Source organism: Aulonocara sp. 'chitande type north' Nkhata Bay, linkage group LG10 (genome assembly GCF_057382095.1).
Source record: "Aulonocara sp. 'chitande type north' Nkhata Bay isolate Kocher_YH1m ecotype deep benthic linkage group LG10, A_spYH_male_GT1.1, whole genome shotgun sequence".
Taxonomy (NCBI): domain Eukaryota; kingdom Metazoa; phylum Chordata; class Actinopteri; order Cichliformes; family Cichlidae; genus Aulonocara; species Aulonocara sp. 'chitande type north' Nkhata Bay.
Genome location: NC_141353.1, coordinates 31,431,311 through 31,459,269, shown reverse-complemented (window position 1 = coordinate 31,459,269; position 27,959 = coordinate 31,431,311). Strand labels below are relative to the sequence as shown.

Here is a 27,959-nt window from a genome sequence, read left to right as displayed (position 1 = left end):
ATGATGAAGAGAAACACCCATGTCACCTTACTGACGTCACCCAGCAAGCTAATTGAGGACACTTAAGCTGGGCGGGGAGGGTGGGGGCGTTAGGAAATGTATCGAGGCTTTGCAGCATTCGGTTTGATAAATGTGACACCGTGCACAGCCAAGATGGAAGGAGGAGAGGCACAGCCAGTTCGGGTGAAAGATGTAGTCATAACCACACCCTCGGTATTAGAGAGGGGTGTGGCAAGTGCGAGGGCGTTATTATGTTTTTCTTTTCTTTTTCTTCAATAGGGATTTTGCACAAAGGAAAAAATGTAGTCTGCATGTCAAGACTGATGAGGATTTGCATATTGAGCGCAAAACGGAGCCAAATAATGCAGAGGAGATGTGCAGTGTGTAATGTGCAGTCTAAGAACCTCAGGCTTTTTAGTAATCCCGGTTTTGCATTAAAAATGTTCTTGCTGGGGGGGGTTCTCCGCAAATACCCATAATTTGGGGTTAGGTTAATATCACACATAGGTGCGATACGCTGTCTTTATTAATTCCCACAACTGTAAACATTAAAACGGTGCTAACAGTTTAGTTTCTGTTGGACTACATTTCCCATGATTCCACACCGGAACTGACAATTCTGCCAGGAAACATGAGGAGGTAAACAAAACTTTCAGTTATCCTTGTTGTATATTACTCATTTCAAACATTTGTGCCACTTGAATCAAACACGTTGGGTTTTAGACCCCGGTCAACGACGCTGTAAGGAAAAAAAATAACAATGTAAATCCGTTACGTACCTTTTACGTCTACCTCAGGATGTTGTCATGGAGATAGCAGCTAAACTCATGTAGCGTTAGCTCATCTGTCAGGCTAGCAGCTTTACAAACTACTTTTACATGTTTATTCAGCACTTCTGTAGATTACTGTTAAGCACGGACCGTCTCCCGTCTCGTGGGAGAGTCTTCCGTTACCTTCGATCTGGATAATGTTAAAAAATCTTTTTTAAAAATAACAGAAATACGTTAGCGTCATCTCCTGCACACCAAAAGCAAGGTGAGGTTGTATTTTGGCTTCCTCTGTAGGTGGGATAGCATTGGGCTTTTTCAGAGCAACCACTCATGTTGTATTCATACAAATGCACCGTGAACAAAAGCACAAATAAAGTATGATTATGTACCTTCTAAATTCAAAAACTGCTAAATATCTAAATAAAAATAAGCAGAATTCTTTGCACTGGAGAAGCATGCCCTACAGAGTTTACTAGTTAACGTGGGCTAATTTACCTGGGGCTGAAATCACGCTGTACAACAGTGCGGGGAAAAAGGTGTGCAACTGCTCCGAGGTCTGTTTTCTGTCGTTTGGTGGGTGTGTCAGGAGGGCTACCCAATGAGGAGTAACCAGGACGGACAGGATTAGGAATGCGTGTGTCACAGAGACAGGTCAGGTTGAGCAGCTTGGAGACATGGCATAGTCTGGACGTGAGCAAAGGAGGGATAGTGGATATAATGGACAAAGGATGATGAAGATGGAGCTTCCTGGCAGGGGGGAAATAAGATGACTGCAGAAAGGATTTATGGATGTAGTGAAGGAGGACATGCAGAGGGCCGACGTGACGGAGGAGGAATAGGATTAATAGATGAGATGGAGGCTGTGGTGAAAGTGTTCAAATAGTCCAAAAACCTACCTTCTGGTTCTTTTCCCATTAACATTACCTTACCCTGAACGTGTGTGCGTGTATTCTTCAGGTAATGTGATAGACATAGAGATGTTCACAAGTAGCAGATTTGTGTTACATCAGGGTCGTTCCGTCTCAAATCATCAGATTTTTAGATCATTTTCTGCTCGACCAGCTCCAATTAATTTGACATATATGTTGAGTTCTGTGAAATTTTAGCTTCAGTATTAAATACCTTCATAGATATTTATTTTTAAAGAGGCCTATCCATCCACTTCTTTTTGCACTTTTGCATTTGAGCGTGAATATCTCAAAAACTAAAGCCTGAAATTTTTTCTGGCCTTTCTTACTTAATACAGGATCTGCTTTATGGTGGATCGAAAATACAGTAAGGAGAGGTAACAGGAGCAGCAGTATGTCAGATCATTTAAATGTGTGCAGGAGATGCAGAAGAGAGTGGAAAAACACAAACACAAACACCATAGTTTCCATTTAAATAAACATGTATAAATCCATGTTCACCGGGTGCAACATCCAAGCTAACGCGTATGTAAGTCTATACGTTTAATAGATGTCAAAAGGTCACTGTACAAGTAGACTTTGATGTTTCTTCACATCCAGCTGTTGTCTAAGGAGGTTGTAAAGAGAATGGCTGGACTTCTTTAAGTTTTGTGAAAACGTTTCACCTCTAATACAAGAGGCTTCTTCAAACCGTGGAGAGTCCCAGGTATATGAATCCTAGAGAGGGTTGTCCGTCAAGAGGGTTGTTGACCCACTATTAATCGTGTGCCTCATCACATGAGCCAAGGTGATACCACTGTAAAACTTTGCCTCACCCTATTATGTCACTTATTGAGGTCACCAGACGCAACATGTGAGTGGGGGTTGAGATGCCTGGGAAGGAATCTCAAGACTACATCGTAAGTTGTGGAACTGAAGTAGACATCTTCCCAAAACGTAAAGAAGTCCAGTCGCTTTCTTTCCAGGCTCCTTAGACTCCCATGACTTAGAGGAATGAGACATACACCCAGGTGTTGTTGAGATTCTGGCATCTAGAGATAAGGCATTTGTGGGAAGTAGGCAGAGCTGTTTGACAAACTGTTGGCTGTAGTGGGTGTTTTAGGCTACCTGGCTAAGGACGCTTAGTTTTGGGTGAAATAGACATTATAAATGATAGACACAGTGAAGTCAACTCAGACGTGCCTTAAACCTTTATTCTGTTTAATGCGCAACAGAACAAAAGACTTCCAGTCCTGTAGAAGTTAAGAGAAAACTGGCTTGTGCTCTCGTTCTCTTTGACCTCAGTGAACACTTTCCTGATGACCTGATGATTGGCTGAGTCACTAGTTTTGATCAATGTTTAATAGAATAATAAGATCTTTTTGTGAATTTTGGTCTTTCTAAGAGTCAGAAAGGATGAATGTCCAGTATGTGTTCGTAATTTAGTGAGGATGCAGTTTTTCCAAACGCGCCCTTAATCCTCACGCGTGGTCTCAAAACACCAAGACGTCGACAGCAAAAACACGCACCTCAAGGCTTCTGAACGAGACTTCACTAACCAATGGGTGATGTCATGTTTGCAACATAAATTGCATGTGGCTGATGCAAGCTATCTCCAGTCTATATTTAAGTCATAATTTTTGCCTGAAACTTCTTGAAGATGTTTTTTTGAGAAAAGAGTTATGTGTTATCCAATAATCCAGTACTACATCTTTAAAACAAATTTTATAGAATGAAATCTAATAATGATGCACCGGTGCTCAAATGAGCATCGATGGTAAGGAATATGTGTGCCCATGTTTGTCTCCTAGCTAAAAAATCAAGAAGATGATATGCCAGAGAATTGAACTGGCACTTTTACTCAAAGCAAAACAGTACTTTTTCATTCAAAATTGTAAGATTATTTCTTTAACCTTAAAACAAGTCCCACAGTCCTTCAGTGCTGCAGACAACCCCAGAGTCTGGGACAAGCAGTAGATATGACAGTGTGACCTCCTGCAGGGCATCTACATACATATATCAGTGCATATTGCAAAAACCTACTGCAAGCTTGCGTAATATTCTGTGTTTTGTGAAGATTTATAATTCCAAACTAATTCTGGCACTTGATAAAAGCATTTATAATGTAGGGATAGGCACTCCAAGACAGTATTTACTTTACAATAATTTACCAAGTAAATTGTTTAATGATTTGCTGAAAAAAGCAGGTATTTATTGGTAATAGAGGTAGGGATTTTTCAAAAACACAATGACAAAAAAACATATATGCGTCTGCTGTCGGCCAGATTCTCAATTTAATAAAAAAATACAAATTAGCATCAACAGTCTCTAATGTCCATATAATACAGCCATGTTTATTGAATTCACAAATCTGCAATGGCCTGGTATAATTGCTCATATTAGATCATTTAGATCATTTTTCTAGCAAAAATACCCATTATCGCTAATGTGAGGACTTTCTCTGATTCTCTGTGTTTGTATCTTCCTTCAGTCCTGTGGGGTTTTCATCTCTTAGCAGTTGTAAGTAGAGCAGGGCGATATGACCAAAAATATTTATCACGACATACATTTGAAAATTTGCGATAACGATATAACTGACGATATAATTGACACTAGACAAATTTATATTTATATTATATTATAAGGGGCACTGTCGATTTTCAGAAAAATCAAAGGATCGATTTTAAGTGTGCCGTATTTTCCAAAAAACACGGTAATAACGACGGCCCGCTAGCATGCTCTACCAAAGATAGTGCTTTGTTGTGTGTCTGACGGACGAAAGCCAAACCAGTTCCACACCACTGAAGTTTTTGCATTTTTACAAACCAATTCTGGTTCATCCGTTTCATTTAACAATCCGCTTTCGCCCTCCTCATTCTCCGTCGCCGCCATGCTTTTTCCGCCATGTGTGTATGAAAACAAAGGCACTGCGCATGCGCGTTTTACCCATATTCTATCGCGATATTTCATTTTCTTATCGTTGCCCAACATTATACCGGTATTACTGTCAACAATGGCCCAGCACCAGTTGTAAGCAGGTGATCTGAGGTCATTTTTCACAATGTTGTTAATTTTATTTTGAGAATTCCGGGAAGCTAAAATAAATACAGATGTTATTACTGTTGTTTGCATCAGATGTGGTTTAGTGATTTCAGGCACTTTTTCTAGAAAGCCGTACTAGTTGACACCTCCAACTTGATTCAGTCTTGTGAACTTAGTTGTGGCCTTTTTAGCCAGTTTTAAAAGGTATATCTCTTTTATATCAGCATCCAGTGAGTCTCTGAACTGCTGTGTGTCTGTGTTAAATTTGTCAGAGTGACCCGGCGACCCTGTGAGGATGGCCCGCTGCTGGAAGAGCAGGAGACCGAGGGCCAGCGGCAGCTGCATGGCCTCTTGCTGCAGCAGCTCCACACTGACGTCGACATTGAACGGTCAGAACAGGAGAAAGCATTATACATGATGTCTGCATAACGTTGAGGCACAGTGCAAAATTTAGAGTCCAGTATGGTGAAATATCACATCATGTACACAAACTTCAATGTTTGTCCCTAATGTCATGTAGATTTTCTTTCAGTTCTGCAGTTATTAAGTGAACTGAGGACAAGTAGTAGATATGACACCTCATCTACATCTACCACACTGTGACCTCCTGCAGTGCATTAGCATCTACACAAATGCTGTATAGCAATATATTCTGCAAAAACAGACACTATGCACTCACTGAAAGGTACCCTCCAAAAATTAAAAAAATAAAGATAAATACAATAACAATAACAATAATAATAATAATAATAATAAATGCATAAGATAAATATACATATTCAGACTTTCAAACACATGATCAGATATTCATTCCTGCATACACACGTTAGAAGAACAAGAGCCAAAAATAATCTTTCACCCTTTCAAACCTAAGATTCAGTAGACCTGATGAGCTGTGGAAGTCTGTTTCAAAATTTAGGAGATACAACTTGAAAAGTTTGATCACCTCTTGATTTAAATGGCAAGAAGTTTAAATGCAGTAGTTTAGTGCTTTGTATATGTGTTCCCCACTTTTCAACCTTTGCAATGTTGGAATTGCACTCAGTTTCTTTGTATGTGTTAAATGTTACAATGAATTAAAGATATTCTATTCTAAAGTAAGGGTGTGGAACAGCTGAAGGACCCTGATCACCTGTGAACCCTGTCAATATTGACATAAAATCCATAAATTGTCTTTTAATTCAGCTCAGTTTTAAATCTAATACTGATATCATTTATTGGTCAAACTGAAGTCAGATCTGCTTGATATATATTTAGTTTTGGCGAGCTTGTGGTTTACCTCTCGCTGGATAAAATTCGTGTCACACAGTTATAATATATAAACATTAAAGCGAGAGAATCAGACCTGTTTTTGTGTTACTCAGTGGGAGGACAAAGCCATGCCGTTTCAATTGTACTGAACGCTCTGTGCTTTATAAAAGAAAAATCCCACACTCTTCTTACTGTGAGGTGCTTCGAACAAAAGCGTCAGATGCTGTGTCATGTTATCCTCACTGTCCCACAGAGCAGCACAGCCCTCGGGGCTACAGAAACACACACAGTCTTTTCTCTTTCTAAAACATCTGAAGCCGCCATGTGACCTTTAAACCAGAGTCTCAGATAAGGCTACAGCTGCTTTTCCAGAGCTTAGTTTTGATCTCGTTCTGAAATCATTTTTGTCTAACAGATGTGTAGCCAAGAGGCAGTGCTTCGCCCCAGCGGCGCTTTATCGGCCGTTTGGGGAGCAGGCAGCAGGAGTGAAGAGCCTTTCCCAGTTCCAGGCCCTGCAGGATGGGGAGAAGGAACTGGCCAGCCTGCGGGAGCTGGGCCTGAATGACACCGAGATCCAGCTGTGGCAGAGCAGAGATGCACCAGAGACAGCAGAGAAGGTAAAACATCCCCGGAGGACAGAGAGGCGGCTCCAAACAGCAGAGGCTGGGTTTGTTTTGTGGTGTGGAGTGTTTCCACACCACAAAACATGTTGTGAGTCCATTATACAACTGTGTCAAAGACTTTTCGGAAAAAGTGTCCAAAACCTTTTTTTTTTGGGAAACCTGGGTAAACGAGATAGTAGAGTTTCTCCAACATGATCATGTATTTAAGTTTTCACTGGTTAATGCGTAACTTAAATCTCAGAGACTTTGAGGTTTTTCCTTATGAATTTGTGGGGATCTTTTCACCAATTTCATCTCAGAGTATGCACAATTTTTTTTATTGCATCAATGTAAGAGTTTCTCGAAAGTTTTGAGGGATTATTTTTAGAGAAAAACACTCAAGCAAGGCTAATGCACATGTCCTTTACATGAATGCCTTTCTTCCCACACAGTCCCACGGTGTGTGTGCAGCTCCAGGTGCAAAGGAAGAGCGCCTGCAGGCAATTAAAGACAAAATCGCCGCCCGGATGGAGCTTCTGTCCCGCCCACAACGCTTTGCGTCCAGCCGGCCGCTGTCACGCCGGGAGATGGAGATTGAACAAGCCCTGTTTCATGGGAATGACCGCCTGGGTTTCCTCACAGCGCTCTATCATCGAGGTACAGAGTTGTTGGTGAAAAAGAAGTCACAGGTCAAAACTCAAATATTACACTTTAGAGTCTTGATCGAGAGCATTACAGCAGTTTGAAAGAGTTGCCGGAATAGGGATTGTATGATTTTGACTTTATGGGCCATACATGATACCTTTAACACAGCTTCAGTTCTGTTTTAGAAGTGACTAGTTGTGGTTTCTTTGTGGAACTGATAGTAAGGAAGCTCCAGTGTTGACCTCTCATCTGAGAGGCAACAGCTGCTTTCACTTTGAAAATGATTAAATTATATTTAAAAAGTGAACCCTTCCTTATTTTGAGCCATAAATATACTTTTACAGCAATGAGGTCATTGTTTGTACAAGCTGAAACTTCAGGCGGCTCTAAAGACGTCACTTCAGGCAGTTTTTTCTACTATTAGGTCTATATCATGTAAAAAAAAAAAAAAAAGCGGATATCCCCAATCTAAACATTTGAAGCACGCAAGCCCCGCCCACATGCTGTTCAAGGGGCAGCCATTCAGGAGAAGAAAGTTTGAAGTAACCATCAAAATTAACCGCTACTGACTTACAACTGTGTACTCCTAGCAGAGAAAAATAGATGAGCATTATCAGCCTTGCTGGCTCTGATTCCTGCTCTGCCATATGGGGTCCCACAAGGCTCAATTTTAGGGCCACTGCTTTTTGCACTTCTTCTTTTTGGATTCATTCTTAGAAAGCATGGGATCTATTTTCACTGCTATGCTAATGATACTCAGATCTATGTCCTGTTAAAGTGGAAGGATGGCTTTTCAATTAAAATACATCTTGTAGGTCTTGATGACATGAAGTCTGGCTTTTTTGAGGTAAGGAGCTTGGCAAAGATAAAACCTATCCATTCTAGGCAGCATTTGGAGACAGTAACCATTTGAGATCTCGACTGGATTACTTTGGACAAAGCCAGTCTTCCCTCTTATGTCTTCGCTTAGTTAAAAAAGCTGCATCGTGCCTTTTGCTTTACATGTAAATAAAGGTACATAGCACCTGTTCTGGCCTCACACCATTGGTTGTCTGTGCTCTTTAGAGTCAGTTTCGGAGTTCTCGTATTTGTCTTTAAATCCTTAAATGGTCTTTTCTGAGCTGCTTTACCTCTACACTCCTGTCCAAGCTCTCAGGTCATATGACCCGTTGCTCCTACATATACAGAAGTCTAAGCAGGAGTTCAGAGGGGACAGTTACCTAAGTTGTCCATTTTGAAACACATTTATCTTCCCCGTCCTTTGACCCAGCATGAGACAATAATTGTACTTGTTTTTACCGTAGTACGGTATGGTATTTCAAAATGTAAAAGAAATCTGCAGTCATCTGTCATAATTGTGTCATGTCAGGAAAGTGTAACCTGTGTTGTTTCCATCACAGATGAAGATAAGAAGGAGAACCAACAGGGGGCGTCATCCTCTGACCCACTGGACTCTATCTATAGAGAAGTTCTCAGGGAGCAGGAGGTGAAACAAGCTTCACAACACAAATCTGAGGGAGAACCGACAGGAGCGCCACACACAGCTGAATCTGACCAATCACAAAACCAACAGACAGACAGAAATCAATCGAGAGACGCTTCTGACAGTCCGTCAGACCTGCAGGCTGGAAACAGTCGCTCATCCGTCCAGACAGACTCAGTTTCAGACACCTCAAATCAGCAGCATGTTGAAAACAAACCAGAGCATCTGCGACTGGCTCCTCCGAGACAGATTAATATAAGCCAGCCAATCAGCAGCTTGTGCGGAACAGCAAAGGTGGGGCCAAGCAGACCACTGACTGTGACGGGGGAGATTGTGACAATTACAGATGAAGAAATCCTAAAGAACCGGGAATCAGAAGAAGGGATCCGGAGCATTCCAAGGTTCCGAAACTACCAGCCGGGGAAACCCTCCAAGGTCTCAGCAGCTACCTTTGTAAACCTCACACTTTCACGATGATCCTGAAAGATCAGTTCCTTTATCTTTAGGGCAGCTGTGGCACCAAATGATTATTTCCACAGTTTCTGCTCTCAGCACTTCCCAGATTGTTGTTTCTATCTAACATAAAGGCATTACATCATCTGAAAGTGTGCACATCCACCTCTGCGTGTGGTGTATTTATTCCCTGTTCCCCATAAGGATAACATTAAAGGCACAGTGAAGCTGTATGTTGGCTGCACAGTAGCGTTGCTAAAATGACACATTAAAATGGAACAAATCATCTCACAGCAATTAACAACCTTTAAGATGTGCAGGTTGAGAGGCACTCACTTGTAAATTGAGCTTGATGATAATTGTTGTATACTGTAATTATAGTTTCCTGCGAGCACATCCAAGCTGCAGCTGGAAACAGAGGGCCACATCCTGGTATCATCAGATATACTTTCAACACGACACAGTGCGACAGTCAAGAGATGGGCGCTACAGAACATGACCAGCTTCACTGTGCTTTCTCTCTCTTTGTGTAGGTCCTGTGTGTGAAGAACCTGAGCCCACAGGCGTCAGTGGCCCAGCTGGTGGCGCTGTTCTCCAGATTTGAGAGGATGGACAGGCCCCCGGTGCTTTACCGGGTGCTGACTGGGAGGATGAAGGGTCAGGCTTTCATCACTCTGCCAGGTGAGAAAGATAAGAGGTGAGAGTCGGGTGGTCTGAGGGCAAAATTATCTGCAATACAGCTAGGTGTGCAGCAGGGGGCGTTCAAGGAGATAGTACTCAATGAACGGGACAGCTAAAGTAATTCTTTACACTAGTTTCTACACAAAAAAAACTACATGTTGTTTCAGTTTTTGCAAGTGTCATCGCAAATGAGTCTGCGCCCAAAATGCTGACATTCTGCTAAAGCATGATTGGTCCAGCTGGTTTTTACCAAAAAATCCAATTTGTTGATGGGACCACCTCAATGGCTGAAAGAGGGGCATGTTAAACAGCATGTTAACAAGTATGCTTACAGCCTATGGATGGACTTTCTCCACTCCACTGAAGGGGAATGGGGGTTTTTATGACTCGTCCACCTGGATATTAGAGTTAGGGGCATGGCTGCTTTGTCTGTGAGGCGTTAGAGCGTGTTATTGTTTGTTGGGCCTCCCCTTATGCTTACTAAAGAAACCTCTTTTATTCTCACTATGGATGGCACCTGGCACAAACAGTAACTAGGCGTTCGAGGCGTAGTTAAACCACAACAGAAACCTCCCTGTGTGTAAAAGAGCAGGTGGTTGTGTAGTGGTTGAAGGGGATTGGTATCAGGAGGCTCCTGCTCCAAATTCTCTGCTGCTACTGGTGGCTTCATGCCTGAAATCAAAATGGCGGAAGCCACGAAAGCAGCTCGTGGTGCTATGGCGTGCCTAGGCTTAACAGAAAAGTCTTTTACTACAATCAACATCAATCCATGCACATTCTGTCTAGAAAAAACAAAAACATGATAAATTGATGAAAATTGGCCACAAGAAAACCTTACAGAGATTCAAAACACATACATTACATTTGTTCTGCAGCTCCACGGGGGTCCTTTCATTCCAGACTCTCCCCTCATGAAACCGGAAATCCAGAGAGTGGGAGTTGTTATTTTCCTTATTTAGTTTTTTGGTTCTTTCCTTGGGGTGTTACTTGGCATGTTTCTTTTTCTTTGACAGATGCTGAAACGGCCCAGAATGCCTTGCAGTTAGTCCACAGATACCGGTTGCTTGGGAAACCTTTGGTGGTCGAATTTGGCCGTGAACGACAGGAAGAGGAGAAACAGAAGGAGAAGGAAGGGCAGGAGGAGAAGAAATAAATAAACAGAAGAAAAATGTTTTTTATGTAAATTAGACTGTTGTGAATGGCTGAAACTAATGTCACAGTGTACTTATTTTTTGTGGATATAAAGTTGGATTCGTTGGCTTATTATTATTATCAGCAGCGCCTGTGTGTCATTTATTTTGATAATTAACATATTTAAATGATCCAGAATCTTAAAGCATCCAGTAACACAAATCTGTTTCTCGGGAAAAGCTTTTTGTTTTTCGAGTCAGCTCAAGCATCTGATTCATGTCACACGAAGAGACTTCACATGAACTTGTTTCATATATAAAAACGCCCTTCATCATTTCACATCATTACTGTATCTACTTTAGAGTTTATCAAATGTTCTCTTTCTAGATTATTTAAAGCAATAATTATTTTATGACTTGTAGCAAGATTTTTTTGAAATGTCTTTTTTTGTTGTGAAACTGAGCAAGCAGTCCTAGTCGATGCACACAATCCACAGTTTTCAGCTTATATACATTTTCTTACAGCTGCTTTATTTTCCACTGCAGTTTAACACGCAGGGCTTCTGTGAAGGTTTCGTTAGTGGTTTAGGTGTGAGTTTACTGCTATTCCATATGTGGGCACTAGATGGAGCCATTCGGTCATTAAGGTTAAGAGAAGTTGACTGGATATGAAGTAGCAGCTTTTTGAGAGACTAAAAACTAAAATCAAGGTTGAAAAAAAAAACATTTTTTGTTAACTTAAATAAAAGTAAAAGCTAGACTTTAGAAATTATTTTATGAAACTAACAAAAATAAAAGAAATAAGCAGGAAACAATAGTTTTACTCTCTGTCACAGCCAGCATGTGGTATGTTTACTTTGGGGTGCTATATTGGACACTTTTTTGCACTCTTCTGAACATCTAAAAGCATTCCCCTGACAGATAATAAAAAAGGAAACTAATTTAAACTAAACATTTTTTTTTTGTTCTTGTTCTCATCTTGTTAGTGTGCAGCAGCTCTAAGCTGCACTTCCTTTGCTGTTAAGCCAAAAGTAAGTTTGCAGGCACTCCTATGGAGTAAAAATTTCACTTTTTAAGACCAAATTACTGTAAGTTCTAATAGTTTGAATTCAATGATATTTTAATTTCATATAAGTACAATAAAATATAAACAACAGAAAGTACATTATGTGGAGGGGTACTTCATATTAAACTCCAGTTAACCTGATGATTTATGTCACATTACAAATATAAGATTCACTTTTGGTAGCTGAATGAACCCAATCAATCCTTTTTTTGTTTCTCTTAGTAAACCGACACATTATGATTATGTTCTTTCTCATGCTGTATTGGTCGGTCAGCTGGTATCTTCAGTATATTTATTTGGTTACTGTAGAGCACTGTTGAGTAATTCCTTTTTTTTTTTTTTTTTTTTTTTTGGCCTGTCCCGTTTGGCTCTTTTGCCATCAGAATTGTTGTCTAAAGGCAAAGAAAGATGCCCAACGGATTTACTTTACCAAATTGACCATCCCAGCCTTGCCGTAATGGTCCATTTGATTCACCTTTTATTGTTTATTTTATTTTCACTTACTGAATACGGGACAGACTTGACTGGGGGAAAGAAGGGGAGAAAGAAAGAGGGAAAGAGAAACAGCTGAGAAGAGGGATGGGGGAGAAGGGCAAAAAACAAAAACCAACAGAATGAGCAGAAAAAAAAAAAGAAATAAAAAATGCATATATCGATCACCTGGATCACCTGCTGAGAAAGAAAAAAGAAAACAAGCAGAAGAGAACAAGAGTAATAGAATAAACAGCATCACAATGATATATGGGAATATGACAGTAAATACTAAATATTAAACATTATTGTGCAGCACATAAGATCAACAGAACACAGTGTGCTTTGAGGTAGGAGCCAAAAAGGGTGTAGTTTGTGGGTGTGATCACCCGTGTGTACACCTGTGAGCATGGACGCGCTTGTTTTTAAAAGGTTCCTTCATGTAATGATCTGCTAGAGGGTGTGGGGGGGCCACAGCCCCGTCCTCCAGGGCATGAAGCCTGTTGAGTAATTCCTTAGTTCTTGGATCATAAAATGTTCTCTGCGTGAGAGTCAATGAGCTCTCGCAGCAGTTAATTGCTCTCTCAGACCCAGCGTTAGTCCAGGTTCATACTGATAGAACGGTGTATGTATCATCTCCCCTGTGGAAATGTCTACAACCTTTATTCACAGCAGGTGTCTCTGAGTAACAGCAGTAACAGAGACAGACCTCATTCACAAGGTGTTTACATTCCCATAAGAGCTGCGTGCACCTCTGTGACACAGGGGTGCTCAGGAGGGTTCAAAGTGTGTTTTGAGTTTGTGTTTGTCTTTCACACAGCCTTGGTGTGCGTGCTCTCTGTCTACTTATCTACAGCGTTCTCTTGCTCAAATATGTTTGGGGTCAGGGGATTGTGGTGTGCAGGATTTTAGGTTAAAACTTGAAATGAACAGAAATCCTCACTGGTGTCCCCCACAGTGTGCATGTCTGTTCAGTATCACTTGCACTGTAATGTAGACTTGCAATAATGTATATAGCTTTAAGAGTCCTTGTACATCTAATAATTTTATGCATAAACAGAAGTTACAAATACGCTGATATATGTTGTGTGTAATTAATATTTTGGATTCATTCTAGTTGACATTAAAGCTGACTTTGGCTAAAAGGGCAGAAAGACTAGTTTGAGGCAACTTTTCACGCCTCAGATCTCAGAGCCTTTATCGCATTTTGGTGGATGCAAACTGACCCAGTGAGCGGTCTCACAATGCAGCTATTAGTCAAACTCAAACTGCTTATTGATCGGACTAAAGTGAGGGTTTTGTTTGTTTAGGTCTGTTTGTGTTGGATTTCTGTTTGCCCTCGGTTCAGGGCTGCAATCTTTTTCCCGTTCAGAAAATGGGAAACAGCAGCCTAAACGCAAACAACACTGGCAGTCTTTAAATATTAACTGCTGCAATTTAAAAGGCCATTCAAGTGTCAGATAGTCTGCTTTATTTCTAATGGTTATGTCACACCTATTTGTCAGCTTCAGAGTAATTATTTAAGAAAAGTTACATCTCTAAATGCTTTCTTTAAAGCAGTTCATGGAAGTCACACTGTTTATTCATCAAACACTGGCACAGGCTGACTCACTGCTGTGGACACCTGATGCATCAGAGCCATTATTGATTAACCTGTGCTTTTCCTTTCGGTCAATACGTTTGCTTCTGTCTACGGTCCCTGCAAAACCACTTTGAAAGCACATCAGATCTCAATGGGGGAAAAAATCATGCTGGATATCTTTACTGGTATGGACTGGGTAGTGTGTTTGGAACAAATGGATGCTATGTGGTTGAGTTTATGTTAGGCGAGCACATGGGTCACTCAGTGACCCCGAGACCATCACTGACCCACCACCAAACCAGTCATGCTGGATTATATTACAGGCAGCATAATGTTCTCCACAGCCTTTCTAAACCCTTTCCCGTGTGTCGCATGTCCTCCCAAGTACAGGTTGCCACAATTTCACATTGCCAGGCACAGGGCCCACTAGAGGATGTTGAGCCCTCAGGCCACCCTCACAAAGTTTCTGATTGTTTGGTCAGACATTCACACCAGTGGCCTGCCAGAGGTCATTTTGTAGCTCTCCTAGAGTAACTACCTGTCTCCCAGAATCTCCTCCATGCTCTTGAGACTGCACTGGGAGACACAGCAAACCTGGCAATGAAGCATATTGGTGTGTCATCCTGGAGGAGTTGGACTGCATGTGCAACATCAGTGACACTGACTCTATCCAAATGCAAATCTAGTGAAAAAATGCAGTCCGTAAACATGAGGAAGGGAAAAAATGTCACCGGCCTCCACCTGTTGTCTCATTGTTGCCCCTCTAGTGCACCTGTTGTTAATTTCATTAACACCAATGCGGCTGAAACTGATTAACACCCAGTCTGCAACTTAAACGACCAGATTAATATCGCAGAGGTTTAAGACTCGATGGTAAACTCGGATTAAAACGTGTTCCTTTAATATTTTTTTAGCAGCGTATACTAGTTTAACCCGTGCTTTTCATTTAGGTCAGTACATTTGCTTCTGTCTTTAGTATCTGCAAAACCATTCTGAGGGAAAAAGCAGTGTAGGAGGAAAGAAAAGCTCTGCAAAAGGCATGTAGGAAAAGTTTACATTTATTTCCAAATACAAAAGAGTACAATGCAGAAAAGGATGCTTGTGGTCATTTAAAAATGGTGTCATCACAGAGTTTGTCCAGCGAAAAACTCCAACTTCATTGTGTCGTCGTCAATGTACACATAGACTGTATATAAAGGATGAATGCAGCCATCGTGCTGTCACCCATTGGTTTGCAAAGTCCAGTTTTTAAAGCTTTGAGATGATGAATTTCAAAGTGCTGTGAAGACTTCCTAACTTGAAGCGTACACTGATTTATTGCTCTTTTGAATTGTATTCAGTGAGACTCATAAGGTCATCAGTAAAGTCTTTGCTAAGGGAATCATATAGGGGGACTTCTATACAAGCTTAATTTGCCCCTTGTTGGTCGTTACAAAGGATTCAGATTAAAGACGTTAATATCATGATTTTCCCTTTTCAGATTTAACAAATATTCTTTATATTTTGCATGACTGGAAATCTCATTGTGATACACTGATATTAATGTACAAGGCACTTGTAATTCTTTGAAAATGCATTCAAATTTTCAAATAGGATGGAAATTAATACAATTTATAGTTATAGTTTACATTTTGCAGGCACAGTCCAACATCGGTTTCAGGTAAGACAGTACTGTGAGAAGTATTCTTTCTGATTTAGATTAGAAACATCCATTTTGGCTGCTATGTAGAAAACTTTTAGTTAGATTTTTGCACATGCAGCAAAAGCTAGGCATCTATGTAGCTAATGAGAACACGTTCACGTAATGAAAACCATTCATAAACTGTTTTTATTGACAATGTCTTCATGTATTTTTCCTACATTTTTGTCTACTTTGTTTATATTTCACAAGGATAGTAAAAGACTGATAATAAAGATAAAAAAGTGACAATTTTCTATCAATGCAAACGTGTGAAAACTATAGACAACAGGTCAAACAAGTACAGAAACACAACTTTAATAGTTCTGCTGTGTAATTTTGTTGAAATTTCACAATTGCTTCTCAAAAAAATCCAGCAAACACTGACAATGTGCATTCATTTAGATACACTATAAGAATACATTTATTAAACTTAAGCTGTGAGGCAATTACAGTTAAAGGTGTAATGGACAGGTGGACCCCTCAGACATATCCTGTGATGTCATATCCTGCTGCAGTGGGCTTCCTAGCTCGTTGGGCTCCATGCGTACCCGACTCTGAACTGCCACTTGCACTACGAATTAGTGTCTGCCCCCTGCTGGGGGTATTGACACCCCCCACCTGCAGGGTGGGGTTGCGGTAGGTCTGTGAGGTTGTTCGTACACCTGTGCTCGATATGCCGCCTCCTACTGGGTACGGATATCCGCCTCCGTGGCGTCTCCCACGGCCGCCTTCCTGCTCTTCACAACATGACACACATAGCATCCCCCCACCCAGCATGGAAATGAGTGCAGAGGCCAGCCCAGTGTATAGGCACTCTCCGAGTTCATACTTCATGCTTTGAGGTACATTTGGAAGGTAGAAGGTCTTAACCACCTCGTGTGTGGTCCACGCCACGGGTACGAGAGCCAGAAAGCCTGCAAAGACAAATAACACCCCACCTGCACCGGCGACACGACTCTTAACCCCACCAGAGCTCTCCAAGCAAAGCGTGCACTGCATTCCCAGAGTTGCCATAGCAATTGCAAGGATAGACAACACTATGGAGATGACCATGAGGGCACGAGCAGCCTGCAGGTCCGAAGGCAAAGCCAGCATTGAGTTGTAGGTCTCACATTGGAAGGCCCCCGTGCTCTGATAGACGCACTCCATCCACAGGCCCCGCATGTTATCCACAGCTGTGACAATATTGGAACCAATGTGTGCAGAAATCTGCCAGTATGGAAGTACTGTGGCCACCAGGGTCCCCAGCATCCCCAGTAAGCCCAGGAAGAAGCCCATCAGCTCCAGAGCTGCTGATGCCATAGCCGTAACTGTGATCACCCAGAAGCAACCAGAAGAGACGAGCTCCTGCAAAACCCACAGAAATATTTTATTAAATACTATAAATAAACAAATACTAAATAATAATTTTGTCATAACTGCAAAAACCCCAAGGCAACCAGTTAAACTAAATTATATAAAATTCTCATTAATTAGCTGAAAAATATTGGTTAAAGAAATGTAATTACAATAGCTGTAATTTGGTCACATTACTATACAAAATATAGTAAATATTTTTGTTATATGTGCTTTTTTTAAATGGAGATTTATTGCCTAAAAACATCAGGTTGTAATATTAAAAAAACAGGCTTTAGTTTTGTTAGCTTGCTAAGTATGCTAATAGAGAAAAGTTGTAAAATACTAGATGATATAACATTCATGATGATTTTACAGAGTAAGATTCATATTTTAGATAATACTTTAAAACGTTATTGCTTTTTTTCTTTAATTTTAGAATTAGTTTTAGCTTTAGCATTGTCAGGTAGCAAGCTAACCAGTTATACTAGCTAATTAAAAGTAGCCTAAATCAAAGAGGGTTTTGTTTTTAGTTCTTCATTTCTCACATTTTGTTAATGTCATTTAGTTCAAGTGTTGTGTGCAGAGTAGCTTGGATTTTCAGTTACAGTTTATTGTAACTTGAATGTTTTAAGTTTAATGCTAACCTTGTAATCACAGGAGAGGAAGCTAAGCAGCATTCAGATGAACATCATTACATTTCATTTCTCATACACTCACCGGCCATGCACACTTATGTACACTTTGTTAGTTCTGGGTTTGATTCAAGGTGCTGGAAACAGTGCTTAGAGATTCTGATCCATGCTAACATTTTAACTTTGTGCTTTTTTACTTTCAGCTGATTGGTTGGCTGCACATCTATGATGCAAATCTTTGATGTGCACCATATCCCAAAAGGTGTTCTAGTGGATTGAGATCTGATGACTGTGGAGGTTCAAGAAGCCAGTTTGGGATCATTCAAGCTTTGTGACCTGGTGCGATATCAAGCTGGAAGCAGCCATTAGTAGACTGTGGTCACGAAGGCATGGACACAGTCAGCGATACTCAGGTAAACTGTGGTGTTTCTGCGCTGCTCTGTTGATACTAAGGGGTATAAAATACGGGGAACAGGGGCACATTTACTTCTATACAGTGCCCTGTCTTCTTTTAACAAGTCTGGACTTTCGGGAGAGGGATGTTGTCACTCTGAGGTATGAAAAGCCTTCACTGATACAGGTGTCATCTGAATGGCAACATGTATTGAACTTTGCATAGAACCAAGCTACCAACTCCAGAGGTAGTAAAGCACGTACCATTTTTCCTGTTTAGTCCAGAGGACATGGCATCCATGTTTTACAAAAAGAACCACAGAACAGATTTACAGTTTGCCTCTGTCCTCCTTTAATGAGCTCTGACTCAAAGAAATCATCGGCCATTCTGGATCATGTTCACATACAGATTTCTTATTCTGTCCTATTTGGTCCAGTTTGTGTTTAGTGAATGACTAAAGGTTCAGTTCAAGTATTATCTGTGTAATCTACCGCTGACACAGTGGCAGGTGACACTGGCTGTTTGAACAATATTCCCACCAGAGAAATCAAAGTAATTTTAGTTCATACAGTTCACACCACTAAAACCAATGCACAGTAACCCACCAAAAAGCAAATCAGCGTTCTTTAAGTGTAAAGAAATTCAAGTATTCATTGAAAATCTTTAAATTTACTGACAAACTTTGCTCTGTTCCCTTATTTGGACAGGGTCACCACAGTGGGTAGCTCCACATGTGAGATTTGACAGATGCCCTTCCCAAAGGCAACTATGTCCTGTAAAAAATAATGTGAAATGGATACTTAAATCCTTAATTGGCATCTAAGCCACATTTATAATAGCTAAATTCTTCATTCACTGTCAAAGTCAATTTTTGTGAGGTGTTACATTGATTCAGTTTTGCAGTCCACACATCCTTCCTCCTGAATAAACAGTGACAACACACACAGCTCACTTCCATGCATTTACCTGAGAGTGCTGCAGGTTATAGAACAGCCAGGCGCTGAACTAGTCGAAGATTTTTTCCTTTGCTGCAGGGTGTGAAGTTGCAGCTGGAGCAGAGGATGAGGAGGTAGAGGATGAAGACAGAGCAGAGCCTGCAGCCTGCACAGATTAGATTCACCACTGGTATTTCTGTTGAACCTGCTCCTGCTTCTCCAGTAGAGAAAATGTTGCCTTTTTCTTGCTGTATCAGACTCTGACTGCTTCCTCAGACCTTGACATAGTCACAGCTGCTGTACTTTTAAAATGCCACTTACTCTGCTGCTGCTTAGATTAGACCGAGGGAGCCAAGAAGGGGAAAAAAATACTTCTTTCAGAAATGAGAGAAGAAGAAATACAGTCCTCTGGACTGCCTGTTGCAGGGTATCCACTTTAAAACAACAACAGAGAAGGATAAGAAACGCCAGTGTTCCTGAACATTGTGTCTCTATCACCGTCTCATCTGTGTCGCGTGTTTGCGTATCTCTGTCCCTCATCCAGACCTTCACCTACTGTCATGTATACACACTGACATCTGTGTGACACACATATCCCGGTTGGTCAGACAGCTTAATCATTCTCTCATCTGTCATTTCTCCAAAACAGACCTTTGGTATGTTGGCGGCAACAGGCTGACCCAAAAACTAAAGGTCTGTGTGTGTGAGAGAGAAACAGTTTCAGGAGTTTCATTAGCTTTTTGTAAGTGAAATTAACGAAACGTGTAATCATCAAGAAAAGCGCCTAAATCAGTCATCCTTTTATGGAACTGGAAAAAACATCCAGCTCACTCTGCAGAAATTTCAAGAAAAAAATGCTTGTGAGCACTTCTTTGCATTTTTAATTAAAATGAGCAATGAAATAAAACACCCTCAGGTGATAAACGTTACAAAAGGACGATGGAAAAAAAGCATATTTTTTATTAATTTTATTTAATTTCATATTTTGCAAGTGTGGGGTTCCCAGCAGAAATCGTTTTAGTTTCATATTAATCTGCTCAATTTACTCAGGGTTGTTTTTTTTTATGCAGAGACATGTTTTGACCTCTTATATTACAGCTACAGGGCAAATGTCCTTCTCAGGAATTCTAATTTCGACTTCGTTTGCCTAAGTTGGGTTCTCTTTCTACTTTTAACACTTGTTGTTTATGTTTTAGAAATATCATGAAGACTTTCCTCATATTTTTTTGACTGAAAATTTTTTTTTTTACAAAAATGAGACACAAATGATCAGTTTCAAAATTATCTAATGTTTATATATTTAGTCCAGAGGCTTAAAACAATCATAATATGAAAACCTGATCAAGAAAAAAAAACTACTTCCAGTAAGAGGTAAATCAATGATTATATATCCAGTGTGCTACCCAGTGTTACATGCCAACATGTTATAACTGAGCAATAAACAAAGAAGTAATGCTGGTTGCATACAGTCACAAACCTTTTGGCGTTTTATGTTCAGGCAAGGTAGCCAAAAAGTCAACCAACCAGCTTGTCTCATTAAAGCAACTTATTTCTTTACATTTAAAATAGTTTTGCCCAATTTTATATTAGATATTAGCTGAATTTAGTGGTGCTAATGTTTTGAAATATTGTTGTAATTTATGTGATTTTATTATATAATATGATTATATGTTGCCTAAAGCAACAAGAATGTGTTATACCTAGTTAGCTAGCTATAGCTATGATTAGGGGATATGCTAAGCTAGGCTAAGCTAAGCTAAACTAAGCTAAGTTAAGCTAAACTAAGCTAAGATAGCCAAGAGCATATAAGAAATAACTCAACAAGGTCAAATGTACACAAAAGAAAAGAATAAAGATAAAATAGATACAAAAAATTTGAAAAATCTAATATAGGAACTCAACAAGTTGAAATAAAAAAATATTATAAAATGCTATGTTACAAAAAATGCTATGTAAAGTAGTAAGTTTTACACAGAGAAAAAATGATTTATAAATAGAGTAAATTTAATGTAAAACAATTTTGCTAACTAAAGGTAATTTTGTAAATAAATAAATATGTTTTTAGAGGCAACTAATGACTTCCTCCAAGCTGTCATTTTATCTTTAGCTGCCTTTATATTAAATAGGAGGTGTATATATAACACAGAATTTGTAAAGCATGAACATCAGACACAAAACCAGCAAATTTCCCAAATGAATTAATTCTGCAGTTCTGTTTTAAAGTTCAGGCGTTATCATCTTATACTTTATTTATGTTTAAATGCAAATTTTAATGAATCAGAAAACATTTTCATGGCATCTCCCACCATCCACACTCAAACCTGCCATACAGTGGCGTAATTTCCAGGGGGGTCAGGGGGGTTATGGTCCCCCCAATAATCAGACACAACCAATATAACACCCCCCCCCCCCCCCCCCCAATAAAATTATGAATTATCTTGCATAAATAGGCTGTTGATTTTCTTTGCTCATTTCAGGTATTACCAGCAAAATAGTTGCATGTATAATCATCTGGGAATTTACCCAGATATATTTATTTATTTAGACAGAGATCTCGATCCCCCCAATGTTCAGCACAAAGTTACGCTGATGCTGCCATAATATATTACTTCTGGGTGAGGCTGACACCAGACTTGGCCGGCTTCTGCCTATCATCATTTATCAAATGTTTTCAGGCTTGCCAGTCTGAAGGCTGTTGATGCACAGAGGCAGAAAATTACAAAAGCAAATGATACCTACCATGGTTACCATGGAGGTGGATCTACTGCTGATAGACGAGAGGGATGGTCCTTCCTTGTTGGTCAGTGCCGTGTAAGCTGTTGACACGCACCATAAGAGTGTGCATGAGCAGTCATTACAGTCAGCTGGTTTGTCGAAGTTGAGCCCTCAGTTTCTAATCCTTCCAGTCGGCCCTCACATGGCAGCGGCATCATAATGAGATTAGAGCATAATCCAGTCACTTCCCCTCCAAAGCAGGCTGAGGGGGCAACGTCCACACACTCAGAAACACTGAGCCATTATTACAAAGCACAGAAAGGCATTATCTGGGCACACTGCATATTAATGTGGCAGCTCAGGTCAGCCTGTGACCCTTTGTTATACTCTTGTGACTCTGACTGGTGCATACTTTCTATGAATTAATGAAAAGAGCCAAAGAATATGAAACTGTTCCTATCACAACTTTATAAATCACTCCATAACAGTATGCAAATGTATGCACAATATGATAGGCCCTCTTTTATTTATTCTGTCTTTAAGAAATAAAATATTCTGCCACTACTGTGCATTTCTGCTCACTTTTATCTACCTGCTACACTCGACAGCACCTACTTAATGAAAAACACTTCTGACTGTCTGGATGATTTAAAATCCTGAATGGATTTCCTTCAACTAAATCATAGCACAGCTGAGGTAACTGTATTTAGTCCCCCTCTACCTCTCTCGATATCTTAAAAGAATGCACTTGGTTAGTGTATTTCTTTCAGCTTAATAACATTTTTAATAAATGTTCTTACTCCTCGTCTATTTGCTGTCATGCTGATGCCTTTTCTATGTTTGGCGGATATCATGATTTGCATTTTTTCATAGTCCTTTGCGGCCTATTCTATTAATATTATTATGTAGATGGCTTGTATACCTCACTGTGCTATATAAATATAATGAACTGACACCACTAATCTGGGAAATGCTTAAGCTTTGACTCGACTATATGAGCAATAGTATGTGGACAGCTACACATCATACCCATAAGTAGCTGCTGAACACGTCATTTGAACTCTCAGTGTTAATCTTCTGTTATAATAACCTAAACAACTCTGGGAAGGTATTTTAGAGCCCGGCTATGGGGATTTGCTCCCATTCTCCTCAGGCACATTAGTGAACCTATTGATGCTGTAATAAGGCTCACAGTTTATCCAAGAAATGTCAGATGGGGTTGAGTGAGTCAGGTCTCAGTGGTTTGAAGTGCTGAAGAACAAATCAAGTCTCGCATCTCAGCAGCACAAGTTTCAGCAGTAAAATTAAGGAAGCCCTTTAAAGCATTATCTCAGTATCTTTGACTCACAGGTTGTTGAAGGGCTTCCCATGATGCAATGAACAATTTCTCTCTTATCTTTCCCCTCAGCCCCCAAACCTGTGGCAGCAGATCGCTAACCCTGTCTGAGTTTGCTTCTGCTGGAGGTTTCTTCCTGTTTGAAGTGAGTTCTTCCTTCCCACAGTCGCCAAGTGCTTGCTCACAGTGTTATGGAGTCTTTTCCTCGTATTGAAAAGCAGTTGCTGACGCCGCTGTTGTTGTGAGCTGGTGCTGTGAGCTGGTGCTGTGTAAATAAACAGCCTATAAAAACATCTGAGAAGAAATTCATCTGAATGAATTTAATTGTTTTTAAAAGGTTTTGTCTTTGCGTGCGGTTTCGTCTCTTATACTGTCTCTGCCTACGATCATATTTCCATCCATCGATCCATCCATGTAAGCCAAGTCAAGTACCTGATAGTGTGTAAGTTCAGATTTAGGTTAAAAATCTTTGAAAGATGCTCAGTTCAGTTGCCTAACATAGGCTGCTATGCCACATGTAGCTTCAGATACATTTTGAAATACACTTTTGACCCTTTTTTCTAATTGCTTACACCAAGTGCACTCTGTGAGATTTTACGTAATTATAACAACAAACAGCATCTCTCTTAATGTTCATTTGGTGTGTATATTGATAAAAGGTCCACATACTAGTATACAAACTTCCTGTTAACCCCAGAAGAGGGCGCCAAACCTTAGGTTAAACTTGCCATGCTTAATATACTAACTTAACCAAAGAGAGCCAAATGGCTGGTCTCTGGGAGTTGTAAGATCAAATAAAAAAAATCAAAATATATTTATAAGCACATTTAAAAACAACACGGGTTGTGCTGTACATAGTAGAGATCAAATAGTAAACATACATAGTAATTACTATAAAAGACTAGTCATAATTGAAAGCTAGAGAGTACAAATGAAGGGCCTTTTTTCAGGAAGAAAAGCAGAAAATTCCATCAAAGTTATTTTGAAAAGATATTTTCAAAGCAATACATTTCCTCTTCCTGTATATGAAGGCAGCTGAATTTTAACATTTTAATTGATTAAAACACTTAAGAGGGAATTTCTGAAGCGGAAAACTCTGTTGATGTTGTCTGTGGAAGATGTTACAACTATGACATTGATGAGTAGATGGTGATAACCAACCAATCAGATTCTCAGTTTTAGTTTAGTTTTTAAACGTTTCACCAAGTTGAAAGTGATTATTGCAAAGCACTGCAAGCAGCAGTTGTTGTAATTTGTGTGGGAAGAAAATCATGGTGGCCAGTATCTGCTGGTTGCATCTGCCAATGTTTGCTTTATTTCGTGGGATTTCATGTCCCAGTGCTGCTGATGTCGGTTGTTCTAACTGTGGACTCAGTAATATTGCTATGACATGCACCTTTTTTTTGGCATCAGTGAAATGTGTGATACTGGCATTGATGAGAAAGTTAACCCTCACCTCAAAGGCTGATCATTGTCTAGTGATTCTGGGAGTTATCTGACACGTCTCATGTCCAGCAGGTGAGTAATAAGTGCATAGGTGCACAACACAACAACAAGTGAAAACAGGAGAAGACAAAACAGGAAACAAAATTGACACAGGACAAAAAAGAAATAACCTTTCAAAGTAAAACAGGAACTAACCAAGGAAACAAAAGGAACCCAGGCTTAAACAGAGGGAGGGTACCTAGAAAACAGAAAGTAAAAGTTAAACCTTAAATCAAAAGAATAGACTCAGAATAACCACAAGTACAAGTAGGATGTAGAATAGGATGAATCTACAGACAAAACAAAATAAACACAGAAATATAAACTTTACAAACAGGACAAATAACTGAACCTAAACAGAAAACGTTGGTATATTAACTCTGAATTCAAAGTATTAAACAAGTGTCAAAACCAGCAATGTGAAATAACTTTTAAAAATTAACCTAATTAATAATTGCCCACTTTTAATGCAATACCCTACCAGTGGTTGCCAAAGTGTGGTCTCCCACAGGTGGAGTACTGAATTCAAGTCACAAAATTTGAGTTTTTAAGGAACACGTTTATTTATTTATTTATGAGGCCCAAACAGTTTCCTTATTCTGAAACATTAATTCACAATGACAGTAATTGAGCACCACCTCAGGCTAAAGTACCTCCTCTGTTCCATATATTTTAACGGGAAGGTAGTTTAAGGGTTTACACAGGAGTGGAGTCTCCTGTGTAAACATCCATCTCTACCGGTTTCCAGTTCACCTATCCCCACTAACTGTATGTCTTTGGACTCTAGGAGGAAGCAGGAGTACCCGGAGTGAACCCACGCAAACACAGGGAGAAGATGCAAACTCCACACAGAAAGACCCCGCCTGATGGTGGAATTGAACTCAGGACCGTCTTGCTGTGAGGCAGCAGTGCTAACACCATGCTACTGTGTAAACAATTGGAAGAAAAACAACAGTGCACAGTATCACTAATTTCTCACTGAGCTTCCAGGATCTCCTGTAGAGCAAAAGGTTTGTTGTGGTGCCCTCAAGTGGTCACTAGAAGAAAATGCAGCAAACAGGTAGACTTTCATTCAAATATATAGCTAGAGGCCTATTTCAGCTGCTACAGGACAAGAGGCAACCCTGTTTGTAATTGATTAACAGCGTTACAGGACCAACACAGAAAGAAAAACAACTACTAACACCTATGGGTAATTTAGAATCACTGATTAACTAAACCCCACCAGCTGCATGTCTTTGCACCATGGGAGGAAGCCAGAGTACCCACGGTTAATCTACACAGATATGCACAGAAATGCCAGATGGTGGATTCAAACCCAAGACCATCTTGCTGTGACCATCTTGTTGCGCTGACCACCAAGTAAATATTAAGCAACCCTCTTTCATTAAGCAAACCAATATATCCTAAACAATTATGAATACAGGGTACAGAAAGCCACTCAGTTAAAACAGTTAAACATAAATGGTTCATGATCATAAATTTAAATTGACCAGCAATTGTAATTGTGCTGTAAAACACTTTTTTTGTTTATGTTTTGTGTCCTGTTGGGCTGTTTTTTCAACACTTTTAAAAGCAATCTTATAAAGCTAACAGGAGTGGCACCTGGTGTGGTCTTCTGCTGCTGTAGCCCATCTGATGTGCTGCATACTTTGATTGTAACAACTGATTATTTAAGTTACTATCAGCTGTAAGTCTGGTTATTGGCTGATTAGATATTTGGTTAAACGGTTGTAAAGTTTTGACTTAAATTCTTTTGTAAAACTTCCTTTTCATGGCTAACAGGCATGTGGGACTCTTTTTTTATTTACAGTGAAAGAATACATTTATACAAAGACACAAGGCAAAAGGGGAATACTGCTCTAGGGGGTCCAGGGATGTAGGGAATCCACACATCCAGTATTTAAAGGTAATTCTCCCTCAACTCACGGTCAGGCTTACCACACCAGGGAAGAGAATCCAGTGATCTGTGCAGAGGAACCACACAGTCACAATCCAGAAACACCAGGGGCACAGCAAAGCACACAGAGACGCAAAAAACAGGATTTTAACTAACTAAGCAGTTCAGCGATCCAACAAAAAAATAGTTTATTTAAAAGTTTTCTAGATGGAATCTAAACGCATCAGGAAGTTTTCAAAAGTCCGTTCTGATAGCACCATTTATGTGTTTTTAACCTCATTAATTTTTCCAGATATTTGATTTCTTCTACAGCTTTTACACTGGTGGTGCAGATGTAAATGTTTGAGTGAGTGTCATTACAAGAGTAAAGTTTTTATCATCAAAATAGCTTAACTAAAAGCACTCATTATGTAGAATAGCTCTTTTTAAACTGTATTGTGTTACTGGGTTATAATTAGGGTCATTAATGTGTAAATCAATTTATTTTTGCACTAGATAAACCAGTAAAGATTTCAGTTGCTTATATGGTAAATGGCCTATATTTGTATAGCGCTTTACTAGTCCCTGAGGACCCCAAAGCGCTTTACACATTCAGTCATTCACCCATTCACACACACATTCACACACTGGTGATGGCAAGCTACATTGTAGCCACAGCTGCCCTGGGGCGCACTGACAGAGGCGCCCCAGGGCGCCCCCTATATGCCGAGGGGGAGCTTTAGCAGTAATAATGCAATACAAATAAAAGGAAAAAGAAAAAACAATTTTCAAACAATAGAAACTAAACTGAAAAAAGGTAAACCCAGTCTCAAAAGGGACACGAAATGTAAAAAAATAAATAAATAAATAAATATGAATGGATAAAAAAAAAGATAAATAAAAAAATAACCAAAAGTCAGAGCCTCTTATCTTTTTGTGAATCTACACCTCAGTTTATTTATGAAAAAGGGACTACATAATACCTGAGCGGATTAGAGCAGTGTGCAATCCAACTTTAGAGGTCTCTTTGGCGGACAGCTGTCAAACGAGGCAGTCCAAAAACAAGCTGACCAATCACAGCCTATTGGGAAAAGTCATTTCACTCCTCAGACCAATCAGGGCGTTCTAAATCCAACCGGAAAACCACGCGCGATCCATATAAAGATTTTTTTTTGTCTCCGCCCACAATTTCCAAAAATAATAAATTAATAAAAGTGTGTCCTAAGGTTATCCTGACCCTATTATTCTTCCATACACTTTATGTGTTTCAAACGTCTCACGTATACATGCGTGGGCTGTTTATACACCAAGCCGGCCGGTGTTTGGGCTCAGTGACTCAAAACTTACATTAGAGTTTCTACTATTTATGTTTATCAGTGTTGTTTGATTTATTTCAGTGCGCTTTGTGTGAGTTTGGGTATGGATTTGTTGCGATATAAATCGCTTTGCGGTTCGGCATACTACAAAATGTTTATTTTATAGTTTAATTTGTGTAGAAAAT

General features: G+C 39.8%; 3 protein-coding genes across 11 annotated transcripts in view; 1 reads left to right on the top strand and 2 right to left on the bottom strand.

The window, feature by feature from the left end:
- Positions 1-1,335, bottom strand: part of klf8 (Kruppel like factor 8) — an 86,482-nt gene extending 85,147 nt beyond the window's left edge. For 2 of the 5 annotated variants that reach the window (XR_015131325.1, XM_086309507.1), the window contains exon 1: positions 780-1,121. The gene's annotated coding sequence lies outside the window, so the exon portion shown is untranslated. Of the gene's footprint in view, positions 1-779; positions 1,125-1,265 lie in introns of those variants that run through there. The other 3 variants (XM_086309511.1, XM_086309508.1, XM_086309510.1) reach the window with 3 other exon arrangements.
- Positions 483-11,089, top strand: rbm41 (RNA binding motif protein 41). 2 transcript variants are annotated; one of them, XM_086309505.1, is made up of 8 exons: positions 483-639; positions 4,972-5,088; positions 6,366-6,567; positions 7,005-7,209; positions 8,598-9,115; positions 9,515-9,565; positions 9,667-9,814; positions 10,828-11,089. In XM_086309505.1, the coding sequence occupies exons 1-8, from the start codon at positions 632-634 to the stop codon at positions 10,965-10,967; spliced, it is 1,389 nt and encodes a 462-aa protein (XP_086165631.1). In that variant the 5' UTR covers positions 483-631; the 3' UTR covers positions 10,968-11,089. The 2 variants fall into 2 exon arrangements, with proteins under 2 accessions (XP_086165631.1, XP_086165632.1); XM_086309506.1 differs by lacking the exon at positions 9,515-9,565 and having other exon boundaries at positions 484-639.
- cldn2 (claudin 2) lies at positions 2,860-21,954 on the bottom strand. Of its 4 annotated transcripts, XM_086309513.1 has the most exons (3): positions 21,783-21,915; positions 19,075-19,209; positions 15,104-17,091 (listed from the first exon to the last, which is right to left on the bottom strand). In XM_086309513.1, the coding sequence occupies exon 3, from the start codon at positions 17,044-17,046 to the stop codon at positions 16,225-16,227; it is 822 nt and encodes a 273-aa protein (XP_086165639.1). In that variant the 5' UTR covers positions 17,047-17,091; positions 19,075-19,209; positions 21,783-21,915; the 3' UTR covers positions 15,104-16,224. The 4 variants fall into 4 exon arrangements, 3 of the variants coding, with proteins under 3 accessions (XP_086165639.1, XP_086165640.1, XP_086165638.1); XR_015131326.1 differs by lacking the exons at positions 15,104-17,091; positions 19,075-19,209 and adding an exon at positions 2,860-12,577 and having other exon boundaries at positions 21,783-21,954; XM_086309514.1 differs by lacking the exon at positions 19,075-19,209 and having other exon boundaries at positions 21,783-21,901.
- Between the last annotated feature and the right edge of the window lie 6,005 nt (positions 21,955-27,959).